The sequence below is a fragment of the Mytilus californianus genome, unplaced genomic scaffold (assembly GCF_021869535.1).
Source record: "Mytilus californianus isolate M0D057914Y unplaced genomic scaffold, xbMytCali1.0.p SCAF_11, whole genome shotgun sequence".
Taxonomy (NCBI): domain Eukaryota; kingdom Metazoa; phylum Mollusca; class Bivalvia; order Mytilida; family Mytilidae; genus Mytilus; species Mytilus californianus.
In genome coordinates, this window is record NW_026262593.1 from 34,286,272 (window position 1) to 34,310,513 (window position 24,242).

Genomic DNA, 24,242 nt, shown 5'->3' on the forward strand with positions numbered 1-24,242 from the left:
TTCAATTAGTGCGAGGTAGATCAGGGAATTCAATTGATTACAAATAAAAGATTGATATTCGTATAAGTTCAAATGATCATTTACGCTAAAAAAAACAAATCGGAGAATTCTTATTTTATAGTATTGATGCTTTGTCGCTTAGTCCGAGCCCCCCTCCCCCTGTTTCCCTGTAACTTTAGTGTGAGTTGATTTGAAGTGTTTCATTTGTTAACAATAAAGTTCAAGTCTTTTGATTTGTGTCGAGCCTGCGACATCAATGTAGCGGCAGTGAGACACACCAAACCTATATTTCGTCGTCGATAGTGGCGTCGGCGTCTCCATCTCCATTTTTTTTTATTTCTATTGAGTTTAACCTTTCATTATACATGTTACTAAACATGTATGCCATCATAATTTTGTACTTTTAGAATATCATACTGTATTTGTTTACCTCGACTATTGTATCTGTATTTATATTGTATGTTTCTCTGTAAACTTGTATTTATTTTTTAGAGAATAAAGTATCTATCTATCTATCTATCTATATAGATCGTTAGGTTTCTAGTTTTTTACATTTTTCCTTTCGGGACCTTTTATAGCTTACTATAGGGTATGGGTTTTGCTCATTGTTGAAAACCATACAGTTTTAGTTTAGTTTAATAAAACCGAATTAAACTGTTTTGACATGATAAATTTGTAAACCTCCATGAAGTGTTTTAAAACTTGTATAGGAGTTATTCCTCAATTTCAAGAAAAAGTACTACAGAAAAACATTTTTTTTAATTTTGTTTTTACCGATAAATGTATAGATAAATGTACAGCCGATCAACATGACGCTTTTACACTTATAGCAGCAATATCAAGCGAGACACAGGGTTCCGTGGAATATTTTACAAATTTATTACAAAAATACTGCTTCCGTTTGAGAACTTAGGATAAAAACAACAGGACCAAGTGGTTTGGGGATATCCCAATTATGTCCGAAATACTGTAAACTTTTTAATACTTTTTTTCTTATTATTGTCTGCCGTTCCCCTTTTTCATACCAAATAACTCTGAACAACCACTCGAACTTTAATTTGAACTTTAACTCAATGGATAGCGATACCCATCCAAAGCACATTAAACAAACGATATATTGAAATCTGTTTAAAAATAGAACATATTTTTTTCCGAATTGGTCACGTGGTTTTACCTCATCAAGTAATGGGATAACCACATCAAAGAATGACAGGACCACATCAAATAATGAAACAAACACATCATGTAGTGTAAAATCGTCAAATTTTGAAACATCATTGCGTAATGTTAAAACCGTATAAAGAATAGGCAAATCATCATTACGAAATAACAAAACCACATCATGTAATGAAACAACTACATAACGTTAAGTCACATTCACATCAAGTAATGTTAAAACCACATTGACTAATGACACAAACACATTAAATAATGGTGAAACCACATTAAATAATGGTGAAACCACATTAAATAATGGTGAAACCACATCGAGTAATGACAAAACCATATTGAGTAATGACAAAACTATATCAAGTCAATACGAAACCATATCGTGTAATACTGAAATATCATTAAGTAATGACTATTCCATATTGAGTTATATCAAAACATCATTACGTAATGTCAAAACCATATTAAGTAAAGACAAAATATCTTCAAGTAATAATAAAACAACATAAGGTAATATCAGAGTTCCACATAAGACAGCTGTGGCGTTCCATATATAAACACCAAATAAGGTTTGTAATTGTCCACGAGTACCGTATATCATAATTTCGATGAAAAAGTTGAAATCTCTTCGGATCCCTAATTTTTCTATTAATTCTATGGACTTAGCATTTCTATCATGATCCAATATAATTCACTCTGCTAGTGAAATTCGATTTATCATGCATGTTAATAGAAATGCGTTTCTCCATGTATACTGCCATGGCGTTGTCAGTTTATTTTCGACTGATGAGTTTGAATGTCCCTTTGGTATCTTTCGCCTCTCTTTCCTAAAGTCCGAACTTCCTACGGGTTGATTTGTCCATTCCTGGACTTCTACCGACAGTAAAACCCTGGCTAAAGTTGTGCTTCCGTTTGGCTCTGGGTTTTTTAATACGCCGCCACGTCTGGTCGGAAAAAGACGTTACATCCAATGCCTCATGTAGGGTGTATGCCACGCCTTCTGCACGTCAAAGAACCTTTGCCGTTTGATTGATTGTTTGCTTAACGTCCAGTGGCAAATATTTTGGTACATTTTCAAGACGATAACACATTAACAACTACAACGATATGAAGGTCGGGAAATTAAAACTGTCATTGGAAAATGACGGTTCGTGTAAATGTTGGATAGGGACAATGTCCTCACCATAGAACACCGATGGACCACTCAGAGAGTATAGTTGCAAATGTTCTGAGCGTGCCGTTCACCCTATACGAGGCATCGGATTTAACGTCCCCTTTCCCACCGGATTTGGCGGTGTATTTATACAGCCAAACGGACGCTCCACTTAAGCAAGGGTCTAGCTGCCGCCAGGAGAAGTCCAGGGATGACAATATTGCTATAGCCTTAGCAACCTTTAGGGTTCATATCCAACTATGAAACCACAGAATAAAGTAATTTGGCCCAAATTTCCCGACTGAATTAAGAATGTTCTGATTGTGGAGGTTAACTACTTTAGTATACATATGGGATTATGCAGGGCTCTTAGGACGTTAACGAATCCTGAAACTAATACTTTAACAGTTTCGTTTAGCTTTGAAGAATATAAATGAAAATTCTTGTAACATAGAGATTAAGTGTTTGTATTGTTTTCCCTTGTTTACCGACATAAAAATGACCAGCAATGAATTTAAATGTATAATTTGGACGACTATCCAATCGTTTAACCCGGTATTCCAGGTCACCGTTTTCTTTCGCAAAGTACCTTTACGACAAGCAGTGTAAGTCAAATAAATGACGGTCAATCACCAATTGTACTGTTTACAATTGTTTGCAGACATTTTCTATAAATAGTCTGTATATACAGAAAATATTTTCAAATATACTGTCTTATCTAGTCTTGTGTTGTTTATTTTTTGAAATTTTGGTCATTTTTGTTTTCTGCTCCTTGGTCGGGTTGTTGTCTCTTTGACACATTTCCCGTTTCCATTCTCTAAAGTTTAGAACATTTACATTTTCATGAGAAAACCCGAATAAAGGAGATCATAATAAAGGGGATCATAATAGAATCATGTGCAAAACAGTGTAGCCGAGACCATTGATTGGCGCGCTAAAATATCCCATTGACTGGGTCAGATTAGGTGAACGTTCGTCTGTAACGCCCACAACTCACGACGTATTTATTATAGACATTTATACTGTGGGGTCACCAAAGGGTCTCAACGCCTAAATAAAATAATTCGAAAAACTAATCATGAATAACCTTTGTGTTTTGATTTATATTGAATACTTAAAATGTATAGTTTGATGATCTTTTCTGCTAACTACTATACTTGTTGTTCAATATGGGGAAACTGTAATAACTTTCTATTAGATAGTTTACTAAAACTGCAAAAGAGAGCAGCAAGAATAATTTTAGACGAACATGATTACACCAAACCTTCAAGCGAATTATTTCACGAATGTAACATTGTGCCGATTACACAAAGAATACATTATCATAAATCTTTACTAATGTATAAGGCAAAACATGGCTTAGGTCCAGAATATATGTCCAGTCTTATTCTATCAGCTTCTGCAAACCAAAAATACAATACGAGATTTTCGTCCCCAGATAATTTTATAATTCCAAAACCAAATACAGAGTTGTATAAGTCTAGTTTCTCGTACAATGGACCAAAAGTATGGAATGCTCTTCCTAATTCAATTAAAAAATCAAACACAGTATTAGAATTTAAACATAACTACAAATCTATGTACTTTTAACATTACCATGATATTTGTACTGTAATGCCATATATAATAATTGTTTATTGTATTTAAATTGTATTACATCTTTATTTATCATTATTATTGAATATGCACTGTTTATTTTTTATGTTATTTTTTTTGTCTTAAGAGAGCCTTATTGAAAATTGGTGTAATCCAAATGAGTTACTCTCTCTAAATAAAGATATTGTTATTATTATTATTATTACACTTGTGATAAACCCTTGGCAACAGAAACATATTCAGCTTTTTTTTTAATCGACCCAATTTACATAGTAATGGACGACTTCGTACATTTTATGATCGCAAATAAAATATGTATATAATATACTGTGCACTGTAGTTCGTATATATACTGAGACCCTTTGGCAACCCCACAGTTTAAATGTTTATAATAAATACGTCGTGAGTTGTGGGCGTTACAGACGAACGTTCACCTTATCTGACCCAGTCAATGGGATATTTTAGCGCGCCAATCAATGGTCTCGGCTACACTGTTTTGCACATGATTCTAAATAGATAGAACGCTCAATATTTATAATGTGTTTATATCTTTTTCTAAATTCCCTGAATAAACCAATGAATCTGTATTAAAAGTACTTTAGAATTATTTCAGTAATTTTGTAAATTCCCTAGTCAAAATCCAAGATTTCTTGAATTATCTAATAAATTCAGTGATTATACCCGTCTATTAGACACTTTTTGAAATAATTGACATTGTTTTGAAAACTGTTGTGGTTAAACGACATTTTGAACTTTAAAATTCAAAGCTTTTACAATGCTTATCAATAATAAAGGAATATGTTCTTACAAATGTATCGTATTATTCAATCTGCTGGGATTGAATTAAAAGTCGTTGGAGTTTCACCTAGCTTTTTACGTTAACATTCTCTATACAGCTCCTTATTATTCATACCAAAGGAATAATCAATCCGGAGAATGACAGACAATACCTAGACCTATTGAAACGAATGAATAACAAAAGTAATACAAAATTTCGGTTGTCTATTTTATTTGATTTTTTCGCTTATCTGTCATCATCAGTGAATTGACCCAATAGGTCAATATATGCAACGTTTTAAAACGAGAAGTCTAGTTTTCCTTTCAATTACAACTGTTATCTTAAGATGATATAAGTTATATCCAGTTAGGGGCAGGTGGACCATTTGCCTCACCATCTTTAAAATCGTATCTATCGACGCCCATTAATAATTTGGCCTCCTTTGTTTGTGAAATTGCAGGAAGTCTTTTTATTGAGAGTACATCATCACGTTTTTCTTCTGATTTTTCTGATTTGTGTGATCTGTGACGCTTTTGACCTTGAGATGACCAATGAGTTGTCATGGCAATATCAGCGTAAGCCTTGTTTTTAAATTCGATATCGTCTTTTCCTGCCCATTTTGCAGGTGTCATGCTTACAAAACAGACACAGCGCCATCTGTCCGTATCTGGTCTTCCACTTAGTGGAGCTAAATTATCATGCGCAGTCCTAGAATCCCATAAAACGATTCCACCTTTTGGAACAGGAACGGATATCAAATGACAACCATTGTTTTCGTACCATGTTCTTTCTTCCTCGTTGAATTTGTAAAATTCACAACGCTTTGATTTTTCGCCGGCATAAGGGAAAGCTCTGAAAAATTCTGAATGGAATTCATGCGATCCGTCCATTACTCGGAAACAATAGTCTTTGTCGGTTGATTCCTCCAGATAAACGGCCCCTTGGTATGCATGGAGACCCCTACGTTTTGCACCTTGGTCCAAATGCATCCAACAATCACCATGCGAGCGGAAATCGGCTTCACCTGTTAAATGATATATTACGTATTATATTTTCAATACACTGACTTTTTATATGATCATTTTTGTAACATTGTCTTTTTTTATTATTTATTTTAAATGTTACAACCAAGGGGACAAAAAGAATTATTACAGAATCCACTGCAAAAGATCTTGATAGGACTAAGTTGCAACGCACTAATTTGTATATGACTTTCTAAAGCAGTATTTGGAACCCTGTTGATTGCAATGCCTAAAGTTTTACCCCTGCTTTCAATGATTCGTTTAGTTTTGAGCTCTTCAATGGAATGTATATCTAAAACATTGTTGTATACACGAAAATCGGTATCATATGGGTTTTTTATGAAGCAAATGCTTCAATCCCTGTAAGTTTTTCTTTTGTTTTGCATAATACGTTAGTAACTGAAAAGCGAATATTCTGAAAAAACGGTAGTTTCCTTGCACAGCTCGACAGGAAAGAAAGGTTATGATGAAGTTAGTATGATTATAAAGTCAGTCAACTGTCAATTACCTGTTTCTGAAGGCATAGAAATTGCAATTCCATCTACGCTTGTCAGAAGTTTCTTCGTCCCCCATACCATTTCAAAAACCGGCTTCACCTATAAATTAAAGAAATTTTCAATATTAATTCACACGAAGAATATTATAGAATAGAATAAAGACCAGAGAATTCATTGTACCACAAGAAATTGATACAAAATCCTTTTAGAGGTAGCCAAATGCTTAGAAGAAACAAAAGGAAAATACTTGAAAAATCAACCGTCATGCAAAATATGAAGCTTTAACTGATTTATTCAAAATAAAACAAATACGATTTGCCAATACCATAGACCACTGGGTCTTAAGTACAATGACACGACCTGAGTGGTAAGAGTCACATATAGGTATCTAAACTACATTGTATTTACCGATACTCTATGCAGGGAATGTGTTAGATAATTGTTTACAAAAATTCATTTACCTTGAGTCTTATTTTCCATGTTGTGTCAAAATGACCGACTCTGTATGATTGTATGACGGATCTTCGCTGCATCATTTTTGCTCTAGAATCCTTTAAAATGGAATACCATCTTTTATAACTTCCAGCATGCTCATCACATTCTTCCTTTAATAAAACATTTGGAATTACCACATATCCATTAGTCTTTAAATTCTCTAGGATGTCGTCTCTGCAAAAATGTTATATGAATAAATGAGAAGACAGCAAAGTATATCAACTAGACAGTATCCAAGGGGTTACAACGAAATATATCCAAGAAGGTACAATTGAATGTATTAATCATTAGAAATACAAAAGCCCCTTTGGTCTTTCTACTTGCCGTATAAACCTTTCTTAAACGATGAAAAAAAAACAACAGCGACCGATTTACATTAGATAATGATTTGGTAATTCCAAATGTTATGAAACGTATGTGAAATATATTCGCAACATAATTCTCTTAAAAAAAATATAAAGTGATTCAAGTTCAGAGCTTTTCAAATTCTCAACTTAAATATCATGTTGGTTTTTTTCTAATAAATATGTAAATGGCGCCTGGTTAGTAAGTAAAGTTCAAAAGATAGTTTGCAATGATTGTCGTGATAAAGGTAAGACTAAAACATATGTATCTATATTTCAAATTAAAATCCCTCTTAACCTTTTTTTATCACAGAACATAAAGAAGGGTTATGGTGTATCAATTTATTACAACTAGTCACGATATTGAATTAACATACAAAAACCCAAAAAGCAACGGAGGGATTAAAATTACTTTTATGGGTTTCACTGGCCATTCTTTGTATGAGACAACCCATGGAAAAGCGAAAGGTATCATAAAAACATACAAAATCAAAATAATAAAACTGGAAATTTGTCTTATCCCCCCTCCCCCCAAAAGGGAATGTCTTCATTTCAATTTAAATTCAGAGAAAAATCCTTAAATGTCGATATATTAAATAGTGGACAGTCATACGGAAAGTAAACTGAGCAATATCCATTCTAAACGGACCAACCAACAAACCAAGTTTTCAGACGTTCACAAGTTGAACTCCTCAACCGACCATTCCTTTAAAAAAAAGGATAAGCCTTGAAAACTACATATGTATCTGTATCTGTATGTTACTCAGTGCATTATATTTTCATCATGTCAAAGTACATGGTACTTTATAGCGTAATTGTTTCCAATCAACATACCACATCCAAGGAAAACAGATAGAACGATTCATTTGTTTATATTTTATTCTTACAGAAAGAACACATTTAAGTTACAAGACTTCACTGATTTCCCTTTTAAGACCGATTTATAAAAAATATTATAGAAATAAACACATTGTTATTGATGTGTAAACTGGGGCGATTAATTCACAAACTGAATAAAAGTACGAAGGGCTTATATATGAATATATGACGTTTTGAAAGCTCTGTTTAGACCCTTTTGGTTTAATGCCTAAATTTTTCCCCTGCTGTCAGTGAATTGTTTAATTTTGAGCTCTCCAACAAAAGGCATATCTAAAAACATTTTTTGTGTACACGAAAGTCGGCATCATATTGGTTTTTATGGACATAGATAACTGATTGATTAATGCTATAGAATCTAAAATGAAATAACACCTACCTCAAAAACTTCATTTTAATTTAACGGAATAATCTTCAGCGTGAGAGTTTTCATTCGAATGACGCCATGATTCGCCATGGTGTTAACAATGCCAACTTGGGATCATTCGTTTTATTTCGCGGAATTTTAATTCTAATTTCATACATTTTTCAAACTTTAATACATTATTTCTTTTTGTTGTGCGTTAAAAAAGAACACTCTGACTATTATGTATTTGTTTTTTAATCTCAATTTGCTTAGATCATCTGGATCCCATGCACGACTATCGCGCATGAATAGATCACAATGAAGGTTACGAAAGTAGTTTCGGCAACATGGTTTATCGAAGTGTAAACCAAAGCAAAATATTCTAACGGTCCAATCCGATTAAAGTATTTGTAGTAGGCAAATCATATGAGAATTATCGTATTGTGATTGTGAAATGAGCAAACCTTTTTAATTGTTCCTCGCGAATATAATGATATAGCTGTAAACGTGTCTATGATAAATATAGACAATGGCCCTATATACTATTCAGATCAACGGACTGAACCTAGGATACGTTGAATGCGTTTTAGATAAACTTAATGACGTCCTTGGTGTAGCATGATTGCAAAAAAAACTGTTATGTTATCATATATATTGTTTCAATAGGTTTACTTTTGTGAAAACTTGTGAAAGATTTGAGTAAATAAAAACTTTACCTGTTCATAGCGAAACAATATGTTTTAAAATCAATCCCTACTGTACATGTTATTTGTTTTTATTTACAGAAGGTATCTTTCACAACAATTGGTAATTTAAAGTATGCAGTAATAATATCTATATGTAGCATAAATACACAACATGTAAGTTTCACAACAATTGGTAATTTAAATTAAAGTGTGTGTTATAATATTTATATTAAGTAACTATAAATATACTACTAACAGGTAAGTCCAATATCCATTTTGAAATCAATGCTGTCGCCTATTGAAAAAAACGTAGATAACTCGAATTCACTATTAGACTAAAAACGTTGGTAGTGGTACTGTATCTACTAATAGACCTGTTTAAATAACTCTCGATCGGCGCCGGACGTCTGCACTCATTGATTTGAAATTTGACCTTTTTGATAGACATTTGCACTTTAATTTATAGGACATTTGCGCTTTTAAAAAACGGACATTTGCGTTTTTTCTATATAACATTTTTTTACATACATGGTTAAAAGTTTAAAAAATCATTTAATATAAAAAAAAACCACATTTTCATACATATTATATAGAGCTAAAAGGTTAAATATTCGGCCCTCATATCCTTGTGTCAGATGAAAACACTTTAAGAGGGTGGATGGAAGTAAATTCCTTATAACAAACGTTACTTTCTCTTCAAAGTCAACATGCAAGGCAGGTGGTTAAAAATTTCAAATTTAGGTTTAAATTACAAAATTGAAACAAGTTTAGATAAATTATGTTCAGTTATTCGGACTTTCCATGCAATAGATAGAACACAAGAGGAATATAGTTTCCATTTTTAAAACCACGAATTGTATACATAGAGCTGCTTGAAGAATATAGCGCAAAATTTGAACGTTCCATCCATAAAATATTCGTTTTCTCTATCGTTTGATGAATATTTTTTTCTGATTTTGTGGTTTGTATGGGAGAACTTTCAAAGAATGTGTGAAAATCTTTCCTTGACATTGGTTAATTTGTTTAAGATTACAAGAAAAAATTCATAAGTCAAAAGCGCAAATGTCCCGTTAACCGGTCAATTTAGTTCAGGTATCAAAGTTTAAAGCGCAAATGTATATAGTGTTTGGAGCGCAAGTGCCCTTTTGTGTTACGTGTCAAAAAGCACAATCACCTCTCGACACCGGCTAATGACACCTACGGTTTACAGGTGAAATGGCGGGTCGCATCAATTAAGGCTTAAAATTTTCAATAAGAAAAATACGAATTGATACCCGATCTACTTGTATATATGACTATTTTGAAAAAGAACGTATATCGAAGAGATCGTTATTTTTGATTTTTCATGTGTTTTTTCTCTCTCTAATATGATACTCATTACATGTATTTATACAACGTTTAAGTTGAATTTTATAAATATTCAAGAAAAATTAACTGCTACCATTTCATTTTCGATTCATTTCTTTCTACATTTGTACGATTATAAATATTTATATTTTGGAGTCTTCCATGGAAGACTGCACCGTCTTCAAAAAGCGTCTAGTACTTTTTTTCATGTCGCTACATGTTATTATTCCCTCAAAACAATCTATTTTCACTGCATTTGATGTACACATTGAAGATAGGAGGCTCTGGATGGGGTCCTTCATTTCTGTATTCTTTAATGTTTTTATGGCATTTTTCTCTATTCTTTATACTTAATGCACATTATTCTCTATTCTTTATATTTTATCACCTCATTTTTCTCTATTCTTCATTTTCCTATTCCATTTTGCTCTATTCTTTATATTTTTCCCCATTATTCTCTATTCTGTAAACCCCCATCCACTATCTCATATCGGGAGGGCTACACATATTTACATTATAATGTGTGTGCGTGCGTGTGTGTGTCTGTCTGTTTTCTTTTAATTGGCATAGTAACGTGTTTTTCTTCGTCGTGACAGTTCCATTGTAAATTGTAAATTATTGTATATGACTTTTGAATTGCATGCACTGCCGACGCGTTGGTTTTCCCTCAGTTTGAATATGTTATAGTGATTTTTTTTAAAATTAGGAATTTTGTAATACCTCTGACATATTCGGATACTTTTAAAATCACTAACTTTTAAAGTAGTTTTATATAAATAGGGAATGTGTCCATGGGACACAGATAATGCCCCCGCTTGCATATCATATAAAGTTATAAAGGGACATAACTGAAGAACGGTAAAAGTGACGCTACCCAAATTTGTACTAATCTGAGTTTTGTGGTAATTGGTATTGTGTATCAGTTTCATAACATTTGGTTGAGGCAAACTTAAGTTAGAAAACAGAAAACGAAAAATTCAGCAATTTTTCTATTTGTAAAGGGGTATAACTCTAGAACCGTTTAAGTGACGCCACCAAAATTCAAACTTGATCTGTGTTTTATGATAATAAGCATTGTGTATAAGTTTCATAAAATTTGGTTGAGGCAAACTTAAGTTAGAGAATGAAAACCAACTTTGAGACGTACGGACGGACAAGGGTATACTTAATGCCCCCTCCACTAAAAAAAAACACTTAAAATATTGCTGAGGATACTGTAAAATCGCCAATTCGCTGTTAATCACAAAAATGTCATGAATGAATTAAAACTTATGTTTTCTAATACATGTATAGATAACATAGTTGAACTATCCTTTTTTAACAGACATTATAGATTTTGTTTTAAAAACGGGTGATTATAAATAATCGAATAATATGAAAAACAAATTGCAGTACACAGGATACATTTTGTATATCACAAATGGCAAATAGTTTAACTGCTTGACAAAAAGTTATGAATCATATGCAAATCAACCTACCCGAAGGAATTTAGGATTTGACGCATCCCCACATTGCATCATACATAGAGATTAAAAGTATTTTTTCACTTATGATTTTTGACCTAAATTAAAGATCCAATTAATCAAATTAAAATCTCATCCAAGATACAGACTAATATTTTTTTTAAGCCAGACGCGCGTTTCGTCTACAAAAGACTCATCAGTAAGGCTTACATCAAAGAAGTGAAAAGGCCAATTAAAGTACGAAGTTGAAGAACATGTATAAAATATAGAAAATTATATGGTTTTCAGCAATAATTGGTTTGCTTTCATGCATTTTGAACAGTTTCAGATATACAGCATTCAATATATGACATTATGCAAAGTAAGTGATCACAGGGAAAATGATTAAATTGATCTATTGTTGTCTTGATAATGACCTGTCCATTCTCAGTAGTCAATTAAGACAATTATTCGGTACTGACGTGATTTATAACATATACTTATTTAACATTCCCAGTTTTACTTTAAATCAGGAATTTTATGAATTATCTAGTAATCAACTCAGTGATAATACAAATCGATTGAGTACTTTTTGAAATCATGAGCACTACGAAAGCGTGGTGGTTTCTAAACTTCAACGGACAAAATTGATCGACAACATTTTGAAAGCTGATTTTTGTGCATTCTGCTTTTAATTTCAGTCTGTTCTTTTTTAGTTTCAAGTCTATTACAAGGCTTATCACAACTACAGGGATGTATTCTTAAAGCTATCATTTCATCTTCTGGAATTGAATAAAAAGGGTTATTCACTCATTTTTGTACAGTAACATTCTCTATAAAGTCGTACCAAAGGAACAAGCAAAAACCGGGAAATTACGTACAACACCACAAACAAAAGAACAAAACAATACAAACTTTTGGCGACCTGTTTTATTTATTACTGTATCGAACCTGTCACCACCAGTTAATTATAAAAGACCTAAAAGGTCAATGTATGTAACATATTAAAACGAGTATTCTAGTTTTTCGAATCAATCACAAATATATCTAAGCTGAGATATGTTACATCCAGTAAGGGGCTGGTGGACCATTTGGTTCGCCATCATTAAAATCGTAACTATCGACGCCCACTAGTAATTTGGCCTCCTTCGTTCGTGAGGTTGCAGGAAGTTTTTTGATTGATAGTACATCATCGCATTTTTCTTCTGATTTGTGACGCTTTTGACCTTGAGATGACCAATGAGTTGTCATGGCAATATCAGCGTATGCCTTGTTTTTAAATTCGATATCGTCTTTTCCTGCCCATAATGCAGGTGTCATGCTTACAAAACAGACACAGCGCCATCTGTCCGTATCTGGTCGTCCACTGAGTGGAGCTATATTATCATGCGCAGTCCTAGAATCCCATAAAACGATTCCACCCTTTGGAACAGGAACGCACATCAACTGACAACCATTGTTTTCATACCATGTTCTTTCTTCCTCATTGAACTTGTAAAATTCACAACGCTTTGATTTTTCGCAGGCATAAGGGAAAGCTCTGAAGAATTCTGAATGGAAATCATGTGATCCATCCATTACCCGGAAACAATAGTCTTTGTCGGTTGATTCTTCCAGGTAAACAGCTCCTTGGTATGCATGGAGACCCCTGCGTTTTGCACCTTGGTCCAAATGCATCCAACAATCACTATTTGAGCGGAAATCAGCTTCACCTTTTAAATTATAATTTTTAGTTATTTTATTTTTGGTATGATCACTTTTGTATCATTTTCTTTAATTTATTTATTTTGAATTTAATAGACTCTATAGAATTATTGCAGAGTGCACTGCAAAAAGATCTTGACAGTACATTTGTACTAACACTAAGGTGACACAGCACTAATTCAAATTTGACTTCAGACTGAAATCAATGTCTATGACCTTTTGGTTTTAACTTCTAAAACGTCTTCCTGCTTTCCACGAAACGTTTAGTTTTGACGTTCCTATCGAATGTTTACCTCAAAAACAATTTCGTGCGCATGAAAATCGCTAACATATGATTTTTAATTAGAAATGTCTGTGAGTTTTTAAGTTTGTTTTGCATAACTCGTCAGTAACTGTAATATATTATTTATTAACAAGGCGAATTTTCCGAAAGGACTTCTTTCAAAAATCATGTAATAAAAATGAAAGAATATGGTTAAGTAGGTATACTTATTAATTCAGTCAACTCTCAGTTACCTGTTTCTGAAGGCATCGAAATTGCAATTCCATCTACGCTTGTCAGAAGTTTCTTTGTTCCCCATATCATTTCAAAAACAGGTTTGACCTAAATTAAAGAAATTTTCAATATTAATTAAGACCAAGAATATAATAGAATAGAATTTAAAAAACAAATGAGTATTGCAACACGAGTCAAAGATACAAAGTCCTTCCTTATGTAGCCAAATGTGCAATACAAAATAAAGATATGTGAAAAGTGAACGGTAATGCAATGATATCAAGCTAAACCGATATGTTAAAATTCTAACAAATAAGTTTAGCCATCACTTAAGTTCCTCTTGTCTTAAGTAGAATGATAAGAGTGGCAAGAGGCGCTAATAGGTATCTTAACTGCATTTTTTATACAGTACTCCATGAGGTCACACTAGAAAATTCAGAAGAAACCAAGAAAATTTGACGTCATAATTAGATTTTGACGAATCATTTGCCGAGAACAAAGTTTAAGAGATCAAAAATATTTGTCTCACACCGATCGAGAAATGTGAAAAAAGCATGAAAATTGGAGAAACTGTACTCAATGTAGGGAATGCATTATATTATTGTTTACAAAATTCATTTACCTGGAGTCTTATTTTCCATGTTGTGTTAAAATGACCGACTCTGTATGACTGTATGACGGACCTTCGCTGTTTCATTTTTGCTGTATTGTCCTTTAAAATGGAATACCATCTTTTATAACTACCAGCATGTTCATCACATTCCTCTTCTGTTAAAACATTTGGAATTACCACATAGCCATTAGTCTTTAAATTCTCTAGAATTTTGTCTCTGAAAAATCATGTAATATGAACAAATGGAAAAAACAAAGTAGATCAATGAGGCGATAACCCAAGGGGACAAAACGAAATACAACCAAAAAGGTCATGATCTCAGTAACTTCTATTATTAATCATTAGAAATATAAAAGCATATGTTGTCTTCTTCTCGTCGTACACACATTTTAAAAGACGAAAATAAAAATACAACAACACTCGAATTACATTAGATAAGGATACTGTTATGTTAAATATATCCGAAACACAATTCGCTTCAAAAAGTGATTCAAGTACAGAGCTTTTCAAATTTTCAACTTTTTTTTTTTTTTATTGTAATCCAAAATACATCAAATGAGTTCTAGATCAGATAAACTTATGAAGCACTTGGCGTAGCACTGTAATACTTTACTTATATGTGGACCCTTTGGCTAAAATGGCTGCGTTTTCACCTCAAAATTTACTCCGAGTACAGACTAACCTGTGCATCTGGAAAAGTTTTGAGGCATAGCATGCCCTAGATAAATAAAATTCAAATGCATTTTATGTTGAAAATTTAACCTTAACTGGATTTCCTGTGCACTTTTTTTCGTCCCTTCAGAAGATGATAAAACTAACCATCAGTTGAGTTTCACTTGATATGGTCCACTCAGGTACACAGTTTAAATCACCAATTATTGTCCCTCTATTGTCCATGTCAATCAATAGAGTTCACTCTAATTATTACCTGTGGGGAAGTTCTCAAACCTCTTTCCCAACTTTGTCTATTTTGGCACCTTCTGGGGGAATGAAAAAAGTGCACTGCAAAATCCAGTAAAGTTTTTAATTTTTTAAAACATAAAATGTATTTAAATTCTATTTATCTTATGCATGCTATGCCTTTAATTTTTCCAGATACCCAGGTTTGTCTGTATTCAGAGTAAATTTTGAGGTGAAAATGCAGACATTTTAGTCAAAGGGTCCACATGAACCTTATCAACCAAGCGTAGTTTTCATAATTTAGTGGCGTAGCTTGCCTTCTGTTATTACTGAGGCAGGGGGTCTGGGGGCTGTGCCCCCCAGAAGCTATCGAGGTTTTTACAATTTGAACAAGAAGAATCTATTAAAAATAATAGTTGTTGTTTACTTTTATTTCATCATAATAATGTTTATATGCCTTACACTAAGTTATACTACCGATTTATTAGTTGATTACTGGTACCGGCATCATTTTCAATGTTCAGATGAATACATAAATCTTCTCGAAAACATTTACCACTTTTTCAAATCGAATCCTTTCAGTGAACTTCCCAGATTTAAAATTCTTTACGAATACAGGAGACGGATATGTCAAGTTCAAAATCGTCCTGAGTCTATAGAAAGTTGTGCATGATTTAAACCGATACTATCTAATCTACGGTCAACTCAAAGTTATAAAAATAACAAAACACGTGAAGATATCACATAAGACAACCACTGACAAGTTATTTTCCTGACTTGCTAACAGTAACTGAAATCTAGCTCAAAAGCCTAATCTGCCGAAATATTTCCAAGCCGTCGTACTCTAATATAGGTGGCTGTACCTCACTGTGACATTAGATTTAACGTTATATCAGAAGGAAAACATGACCTTGTTCGATGACCAGAAGAAACCTATACAGAATTTTCAATACAGAAAAACAAACGCAACGATTAAGGTTTATTTGAAATACTTTTTGTGTTGATCATTTACTCGCTTGGTCGTGGGTCACGAATCAACGAATTATAGATAATCATCACAAAACGACGGACGGATTGAACAGCAGAATTTCTTGATAAATTAGGAGATAAACACATGCTACAAGTAAAGTGCACCACGGCACTTGTATTGGTTGTGTTTCGTCCTGGAAGGTCTTTAATTCTTAAATGGTTTTGAACTTTTTTCCATTCACGATGAAAATGACAACCGGTGAAGTAGTCCGAGATTACTCTGACGTCCAACGGCTGTTTTGCCAGACAAGCTGGGGCCGTGGGACGTCAGAGCTCGTCCCATATCAAAAAGTGGATATTTGCCCGTCCAAAATAGATGCGCTGCTTCGTCGCTTCTGGTGCCAACGGACGGCCTTGGAATTATATAAATCGGGTATCAATTTGTTCATTTTTCATTTATCTCTTCATTTATGTAAGTTTCACCTACCTGCCATCCTTTATTTTCTCATATTTAGACAGTTTTCACAGTGACCCATCGATTCAGACATTTTTACTTTTATTTTCAAATGGCCGTCAAGTTACGAGAGATTTTGCGACCTCGAGACTCAAATATGCAAATATTTATACTTTTTTCACCTCCTTTTTAGGAGATCGATATTTAACATTTAGTAGCCAACCACGATTTTTCACCTCCTTTACAGGAGATCGGTATTAAGCATTTAGTGCCAACCACGATAACATTCGGAAGCTCTCTGATATTTACATTGTTTGCATCGTAAATGAGCGAGGTGTTAGATTATATATTCATATTGACCTAGGGTCATATGCATACATCATTTCCCATAGTCCATTGTGCCTTACTTTTTTCTCGTGATCACATGACAATCTTTCAAAATGAAAGTCAAAATGCCAGAATCGGTGGGTCACTGTGAAAACTGTCTAAATATGAGAAAACAAAGGGTGGCAGGTAGGTGAAACTTACATAAATGAAGAGATAAATGAAAAATGAACAAATTGATACCCGATTTATATAATTCCAAGGCCGTCCGTTGGCACCAGAAGCGACGAAGCAGCGCATCTATTTTGGACGGGCAAATATCCACTTTTTGATATGGGACGAGCTCTGACGTCCCACGGCCCCAGCTTGTCTGGCAAAACAGCCGTTGGACGTCAGAGTAATCTCGGACTACCGGTGAAGTACTAACATTTACGTTATTCTGAAGTCTTCAAGCTGAATGAAAACAGTATTTGGTTGAAATTTTTATATATAAACTGACATAATGTATGAACTAACAGACATATAATAAATATTTCTCTGGAATTAGTGACTCCTTTAAATATTTTAAATTCCCTGCTAGTGAAAACTATAAATTTCAAATAGCGAGAATAAAACTTGAGAACCGCAACATATAAATTATTTTCTGTGCATGTTGATTGATGTATATTTTATTTTGATTGGTACCATAGTCAATGAAACTCTGTGTATTTGAAGTTCTACATGTAGGGGAAAATGTCGACACACAACGATGTTTTAATTTTAGACGTTACGGTTATAAATGAGGGTTTAAATTATTTTCGCCCATAATTTGATTTTCCTTTCTTTTATATTTTAGCACTATTTTAAATCTCTATTCTTTAACTTTAAATTAATTTCATGGCATTTTTCTGTTTTCTATAAAACCTCATCCAGACCCTCATATTCTAGAAATCATTCTCACACAAAATTAAATAACTTACCTGATCAATGGTCAAATGATTCGATCGGGGAAGACTCGTGAGTTGGATCATCATCTATTCTACTGATTTTACTTGCAATGGGGTAGGAATAAATAAATCTGTTGTCGATTTTTTTTACTCCGACAAATTTAGATTACAGAAAACTACCGCAAAGGGGATTTCCAACTAGGGGAGGGAAATGTTTCCATAAGTCTTGAATTCGCAAAGGGTATGAATCAATAGCGGCAACAAGACGAAACAAGTCGGTATATTAGCGTTAAGTAACTAGTCTGCTGCATTAGGTGGAAATCGTTTAAAAGATTAAAGATTATAAAGGAAAAGTTTTTTTTTTTTTTTTTTACCGGACCGAGGCAACTGTCTTGGTTGCCTCAACGTAAGCTACGTCAATGAATTTAATTATTACACGAAAAACTGTTATGCTAGTACTATAAATCTAAATGACTTTTTGTATTGTTTCAATCGGTTTACTTTTGTAAAAGTTCACACAACTTTACCTGTTCATTTTGAAATAATATCTCATATAATCAATCCCTACTGTACATGTTATTTGTTTATATTTACAGAAGGTAAATTTCACAACAATTGGTAATTCAAAGTATGTAGTAATAATATCTATATTTAGTACAAGTACACTACAGTCCAATATCCATTTTAAAATCAATATTGCCACCTATTGAAAAAAGTGCAGATAACTCGAATTTGCTATAAGACTAACAACGTCGGTAAAAAGTGTAATACAAAATCAGATGTGTTATTGTATCTACCAAATAAAAACTTTCGACTCTCGACACCGGTTATATTGATGAATACGATTTACAAGCTAAGTTAATTATGATATCTCATAAAGAAAACTAGACATTTTCAATACTTTTTAAGATATCTTACTTATTTTTATAAGATATCTCAAATGCTTAATAAGATATCTTATTTATTTTGTAAGATCACTTATTAATTTTATAAGATAGATATCTTAACTACATTGTATATATACCGGTACTCCATTTAGGTAATGTTCTATATTATTGTTTACAAAAATTCGTGTACTAGAACTGTCCTCATTTTTTATATAAATCCTTTAAAATGAAATACCATCTTAAATACTAGTACCTTCAAGCATGCTCATTACGTTTCTCTTCTGTTAAAACATTTGGAATCACCACTTGGCCTATGGCATGAAGAAGATAAATTAGACATGGCATGAAGAAGATAAATTAGACAGTTATCCAGAGAAAAAAAAACCAAAATTTTGATTCGTTGTATTGTTCACAAGAAATACAAAAACCCGTTTGGTCTTTCTTCACGTCGCTTAACATTTCATAAAACGACGAAAATAAAGAAACCTAGACAAATAAACCATTATGTGATGTATATCTGCATGATAGTTCCCTTCAAAGTTACTTTGCAGATCATTCAAGAAGAGTATTGCTATATCTTTGCAAGTGATTCCAGTACAAAGCTTTTCAATTTCTCAACTGATATAATTTTTTCTCTCTCGAATAATTATGTTAATGGCGTTTGGTAAGTAAACATAGTATAAGACAGACCACTTCATGCACTAAAAATGAACACCAAAACAGTAGTAAATCGCAAAGGGCAACTTGGGGTCACAACTTGGGTCCAAAATTGGAATGGACATGGAACGTAAGATTAAAACAAGCTGTTAATAACTTTAGTAAAGACGATGAAATATCGTACATCATAAATTTCGTGCGTCCAAAGTGCTCTTCGGGAATTACGGCTCAATTGTATAAATTTTTAAATTTTGCATGGACGGACATCTTGAACCAAAATGAATCAATGTGTATCTGAAAGTCAAGATATATAATAATTTCATTAGATTGTTAGTTCTGTTTGAGAATGTCCAGGTTAATGGTATTGTTTTTTACACAGAACTTTCTTTTCAGACAAACCATTATAACCATAAAACAACAACAGGGTGAGATAATAAAAAAGAAATGAAAAACACTCGCTAGTTGCCGCATCAACGTGAAAAACCCAAATAAAAATGTTGACAGTATTATTCCGTTTAAAGTTTTATTGCATTACTGGGCGAGCTATTGTAATCTAGACAGTCGAAATTTTGGCTGCTCTCTTAATCTAAAAGACAACAACAACATATAAAACATTGTTCTTGCATAACATTTTATAAAAAAAGAAATGATGCATAAAAATGAAATGTCAATAAATCGAACGATGATTTAATTGTGTTTTAAAGTGTTTTAACAAATACAGAGTTTACAGTTCAAGTTCTTTCGTAGTTAAATAGTTCAGTATACTCTGGGACTAATATGTTTATATATTTGTGTTAATGGCGTTTGGTAAGTAAACATAGTATAAGACACACCACTACATGCACTAAAAATGAACACCAAATATATTGGTCCTAGGTATACTACTACTGGACAGCCTATTGCAGAAAGTGTGATTTGATTGTTTATACACGTCATCAAGTTAAAGGTAATACTACTCTATGGCAGGAAGTATTATATATCAATGAAGTCACCTGTTAATTAGTGCAAAACTAAGTTTTATTGATCATGCTAATGTAAGTCCTTTTTAACATTTTAACAATTATAACAAAATATTCTGTACTTGCGAAGTTTAACTGTAAATTTAATTCTGACTTTACGTCTGAAAATATATTAGTTTTCTTGGTTTACATTAAATTTTGTCATTTCAAGCTTTTATAGCTTGATATGCGGTATGGGTTTGCACATTATAGAAGGCCGTACTATGTCCTATAGTTGTTAACTTCTACGTCATTTTGAATTCGGTGGAGAGATGTCTCATTGAATTGGGAATCATACCAAACCCTCTTATTTTTATATAACGAATTATCGATGTTATTTTTTGCATAATTATACTGTCGTATTTTGTATCCCACATTTTTGAAAAAAATTAACTAGACTGGTCGTTGTTTTATTTGTACCAGAACCTTAACTGAAAACGCAAATTGCCAATTTCATGTTCAGGAAATCTTTTAGTTATTTTCCTGTTTTGCCTTTTATAATAGTACCTAGATTGTGTAATTTAACAAATGCCTTTTTGTAAGTCAATAAGGAAGGCCAGAATAATATTTGTTATTTCTCTATGTATTTTGTAAGTCAATAAGGAAGGCCAGAATAATATTTTTTTATTTCTCTATGTATTTTGTAAGTCAATAAGGAAGGCCAGAATAATATTTTATATTTCTCTATGTGTTTTGTAGGTCAATAAGGAAGGCCAGAATAATATTTCATATTTCTCTATGTATTTTGTAAGTCAATAAGGAAGGCCAGAATAATATTTTATATTTCTCTATGTATTTTGTAGGTCAATAAGGAAGGCCAGAATAATATTTCATATTTCTCTATGTATTTTGTAAGTCAATAAGGAAGGCCAGAATAGTATTTTATATTTCTCTATGTATTTTGTAGGTCAATAAGAAAGGCCAGAATAATATTTTATATTTCTTTATGTATTTTGTAAGTCAATAAGGAAGGCCAGAATAATATTTTATATTTCTCTATGTACCTTGTAGGTCAACAAGGAAGGCCAGAATAATATTTCATATTTCTCTATGTATTTTGTAAGTCAATAAGGAAGGCCAGAATAATATTTTATATTTCTCTATGTATTTTGTAGGTCAATAAGGAAGGCCAGAATAATATTTCATATTTCTCTATGTATTTTGTAAGTCAATAAGGAAGGCCAGAATAATATTTTATATTTCTCTATGTATTTTGTAGGTCAATAAGGAAGGCCAGAATAATATTTCATATTTCTCTATGTATTTTGTAAGTCAATAAGGAAGGCCAGAATAATATTTTATATTTCTCTATGTATTTTGTAGGTCAATAAGGAAGGCCAGAATAATATTTCATATTTCTCTATGTATTTTGTAAGTCAATAAGGAAGGCCAGAATAATATTTTATATTTCTCTATGTATTTTGTAGGTCAATAAGGAAGGCCAGAATAATATTTCATATTTCTCTATGTATTTTGTAAGTCAATAAGGAAGGCCAGAATAGTATTTTATATTTCTCTATGTATTTTGTAGGTCAATAAGGAAGGACAATAATATTCTATATTTCTCTATGTATTTTGTAAGTCAATAAGGAAGGCCAGAATAGTATTTTATATTTCTCTATGTATTTTGTAGGTCAATAAGGAAGGCCAGAATAATATTTTATATTTCTCTATGTATTTTGTAGGTCAATAAGGAAGGCCAGAATAATATTTTATATTTCTCTATGTATTTTGTAGGTCAATAAGGAAGGCCAGAATATTATTTTATATTTCTCTAAGTATTTTGTAGGTCAATAAGGAAGGCCAGAATAGTATTTTATATTTCTCTATGTATTTTGTAGGTCAATAAAGAAGGCCAGAATAATATTTTATATTTCTCTATGTATTTTGTAAGTCAATAAGGAAGGCCAGAATAGTATTTTATATTTCTCTATGTATTTTGTAAGTCAATAAGGAAGGCCAGAATAATATTTTATATTTCTCTATGTATTTTGTAGGTCAATAAGGAAGGCCAGAATAATATTTTATATTTCTCTATGTATTTTGTAGGTCAATAAGGAAGGCCAGAATAATATTTTATATTTCTCTATGTATTTTGTAGGTCAATAAAGAAGGCCAGAATAATATTTTATATTTCTCTATGTATTTTGTAGGTCAATAAGGAAGGCCAGAATAATATTTTATATTTCTCTATGTATTTTGTAGGTCAATAAGGAAGGCCAGAATAATATTTTATATTTCTCTATGTATTTTGTAGGTCAATAAGGAAGGCCAGAATAATATTTTATATTTCTCTATTGTATTTTGTACAAATATCATCTAACAATAGGAGGCACAGTACTTTTTTTAAGGCTTCTTGTTTCTCTTCAATAATTAATTTTGCATCCTTCTTTAAAAGCTGTTAATCTGTTCTGTACAATTAATTCTGTCTGTTAGTTTGCACAAGTGTTATGTTAATGGATTTATGGGTTTATATGAAGAAAGACAATAGTATTTTGTCTTTCCTTGTTTTCTAAAAAAATAGATCGTACTTTATATTCGGCATTTTTAACTTTTGTATGCCCCCGCCGTAGCGGAGGGGCATTAAGTTTAACCCTTGTCCGTCTGTACGTCCGTACGTCCCAGAGTTGGTTTCCGTTCTCCAACTTAAGTTTGTCTCAACCAAATATTATGAAACTTGTACACAATGCTTATTATCACTAAATACAGATCAAGTTTGAATTTTGGTGGCGTCACTTTTACCGTTCTAGAGTTATGCTCCTTTACAAATGAAAAAAATGCTAACTTTTTCGTTTCCGTTCTCTAACTTAAGTTTGCCTCTACCAAATGTTATGAAACTTATACACAATGCTTATTACCATAATAAACAGATCAAGTTTGAATTTTGGTGCCGTCACTTTTACTGTTCTAGAGTTATGCCCTTTACAAATGGAATAAAATGCTCCGCTGGGCGCAGCTTGATACGACCGCAGAGGTCGAACCCTGAACAGTTGGGGCAAGTATTGACACAACATTCAAGCTTGATACAGCACTGAATTTGGATTGTGATTAAATATTTGACACAGCATAGGTTTCTGACACAGAATGAATGTGGTCTAAGAACTTAAAAAATTTTAATTTACCTATTCAAACCATATCATTATTATTTGCTTTTATATATAAATCAGAAATAACCAATTTAAAATGAAAAATTTTAAAGAAAAAAAAGGAAAAAAATATCCCTCCCCAAAATTTTTTGAACCCCCTTATGATTCATCACCCCCAAACTCAATCCCAGCCTTCCCTTTGTGGTATGGTACCTTGCAGTACAATTTCAGAGAGATCCATACACTTGAACACAAGTTATTGTCTGGAAACTAGAAACATGTTTGTTTTTAGGCCCCAAATTCCTAAACGTTTTGGGCAATTACCCCCAAACTCAATTCCAGCTTTCCCTTTGTGATATGGAACCTTGTTGTACAATTTCATAAAGATCAATACACTTACACACAAGTTATTGTCATAAAACTAGAAAAAAAGCTTGTTTTTTGGCCCTTTTTGGCCCCTAATTCCTAAAATTTTG

At 32.5% G+C, this 24,242-nt stretch overlaps 2 protein-coding genes across 4 annotated transcripts; both read right to left on the bottom strand.

The window, feature by feature from the left end:
* Positions 1–4,906: 4,906 nt before the first annotated feature.
* Positions 4,907–9,457, bottom strand: LOC127719962 (uncharacterized). 3 transcript variants are annotated; one of them, XM_052226345.1, is made up of 4 exons: positions 9,220–9,457; positions 6,678–6,885; positions 6,228–6,315; positions 4,907–5,721 (listed from the first exon to the last, which is right to left on the bottom strand). In XM_052226345.1, the coding sequence occupies exons 2-4, from the start codon at positions 6,750–6,752 to the stop codon at positions 5,054–5,056; spliced, it is 831 nt and encodes a 276-aa protein (XP_052082305.1). In that variant the 5' UTR covers positions 6,753–6,885; positions 9,220–9,457; the 3' UTR covers positions 4,907–5,053. The 3 variants fall into 3 exon arrangements, with proteins under 3 accessions (XP_052082305.1, XP_052082304.1, XP_052082303.1); XM_052226344.1 differs by lacking the exon at positions 9,220–9,457 and adding an exon at positions 8,994–9,152; XM_052226343.1 differs by lacking the exon at positions 9,220–9,457 and adding an exon at positions 8,311–8,681.
* Positions 9,458–12,664: 3,207 nt separating this feature from the next.
* On the bottom strand, positions 12,665–18,832 carry LOC127719963 (uncharacterized). The gene is made up of 4 exons (XM_052226346.1): positions 18,666–18,832; positions 14,575–14,782; positions 13,973–14,060; positions 12,665–13,464 (listed from the first exon to the last, which is right to left on the bottom strand). The coding sequence occupies exons 1-4, from the start codon at positions 18,689–18,691 to the stop codon at positions 12,815–12,817; spliced, it is 972 nt and encodes a 323-aa protein (XP_052082306.1). The 5' UTR covers positions 18,692–18,832; the 3' UTR covers positions 12,665–12,814.
* Between the last annotated feature and the right edge of the window lie 5,410 nt (positions 18,833–24,242).

What these genes read in the sequence shown, in the direction of transcription:
- LOC127719962 (XM_052226343.1), bottom strand. An exon ending in CATGGAAAATAAGACTCAAG is followed by an intron (nt 6,316 to 6,677) that starts GTAAATGAATTT and finishes TTTAATTTATAG; the next exon opens with GTGAAGCCGGTTTTTGAAAT. An exon ending in TTCTATGCCTTCAGAAACAG is followed by an intron (nt 5,722 to 6,227) that starts GTAATTGACAGT and finishes ATCATTTAACAG; the next exon opens with GTGAAGCCGATTTCCGCTCG.
- LOC127719963 (XM_052226346.1), bottom strand. Translation starts at nt 18,691, where the DNA reads ATGAGATATTATTTCAAAATGAACAG. An exon ending in TATTATTTCAAAATGAACAG is followed by an intron (nt 14,783 to 18,665) that starts GTAAAGTTGTGT and finishes ATGATTTTTCAG; the next exon opens with AGACAAAATTCTAGAGAATT. An exon ending in CATGGAAAATAAGACTCCAG is followed by an intron (nt 14,061 to 14,574) that starts GTAAATGAATTT and finishes TCTTTAATTTAG; the next exon opens with GTCAAACCTGTTTTTGAAAT.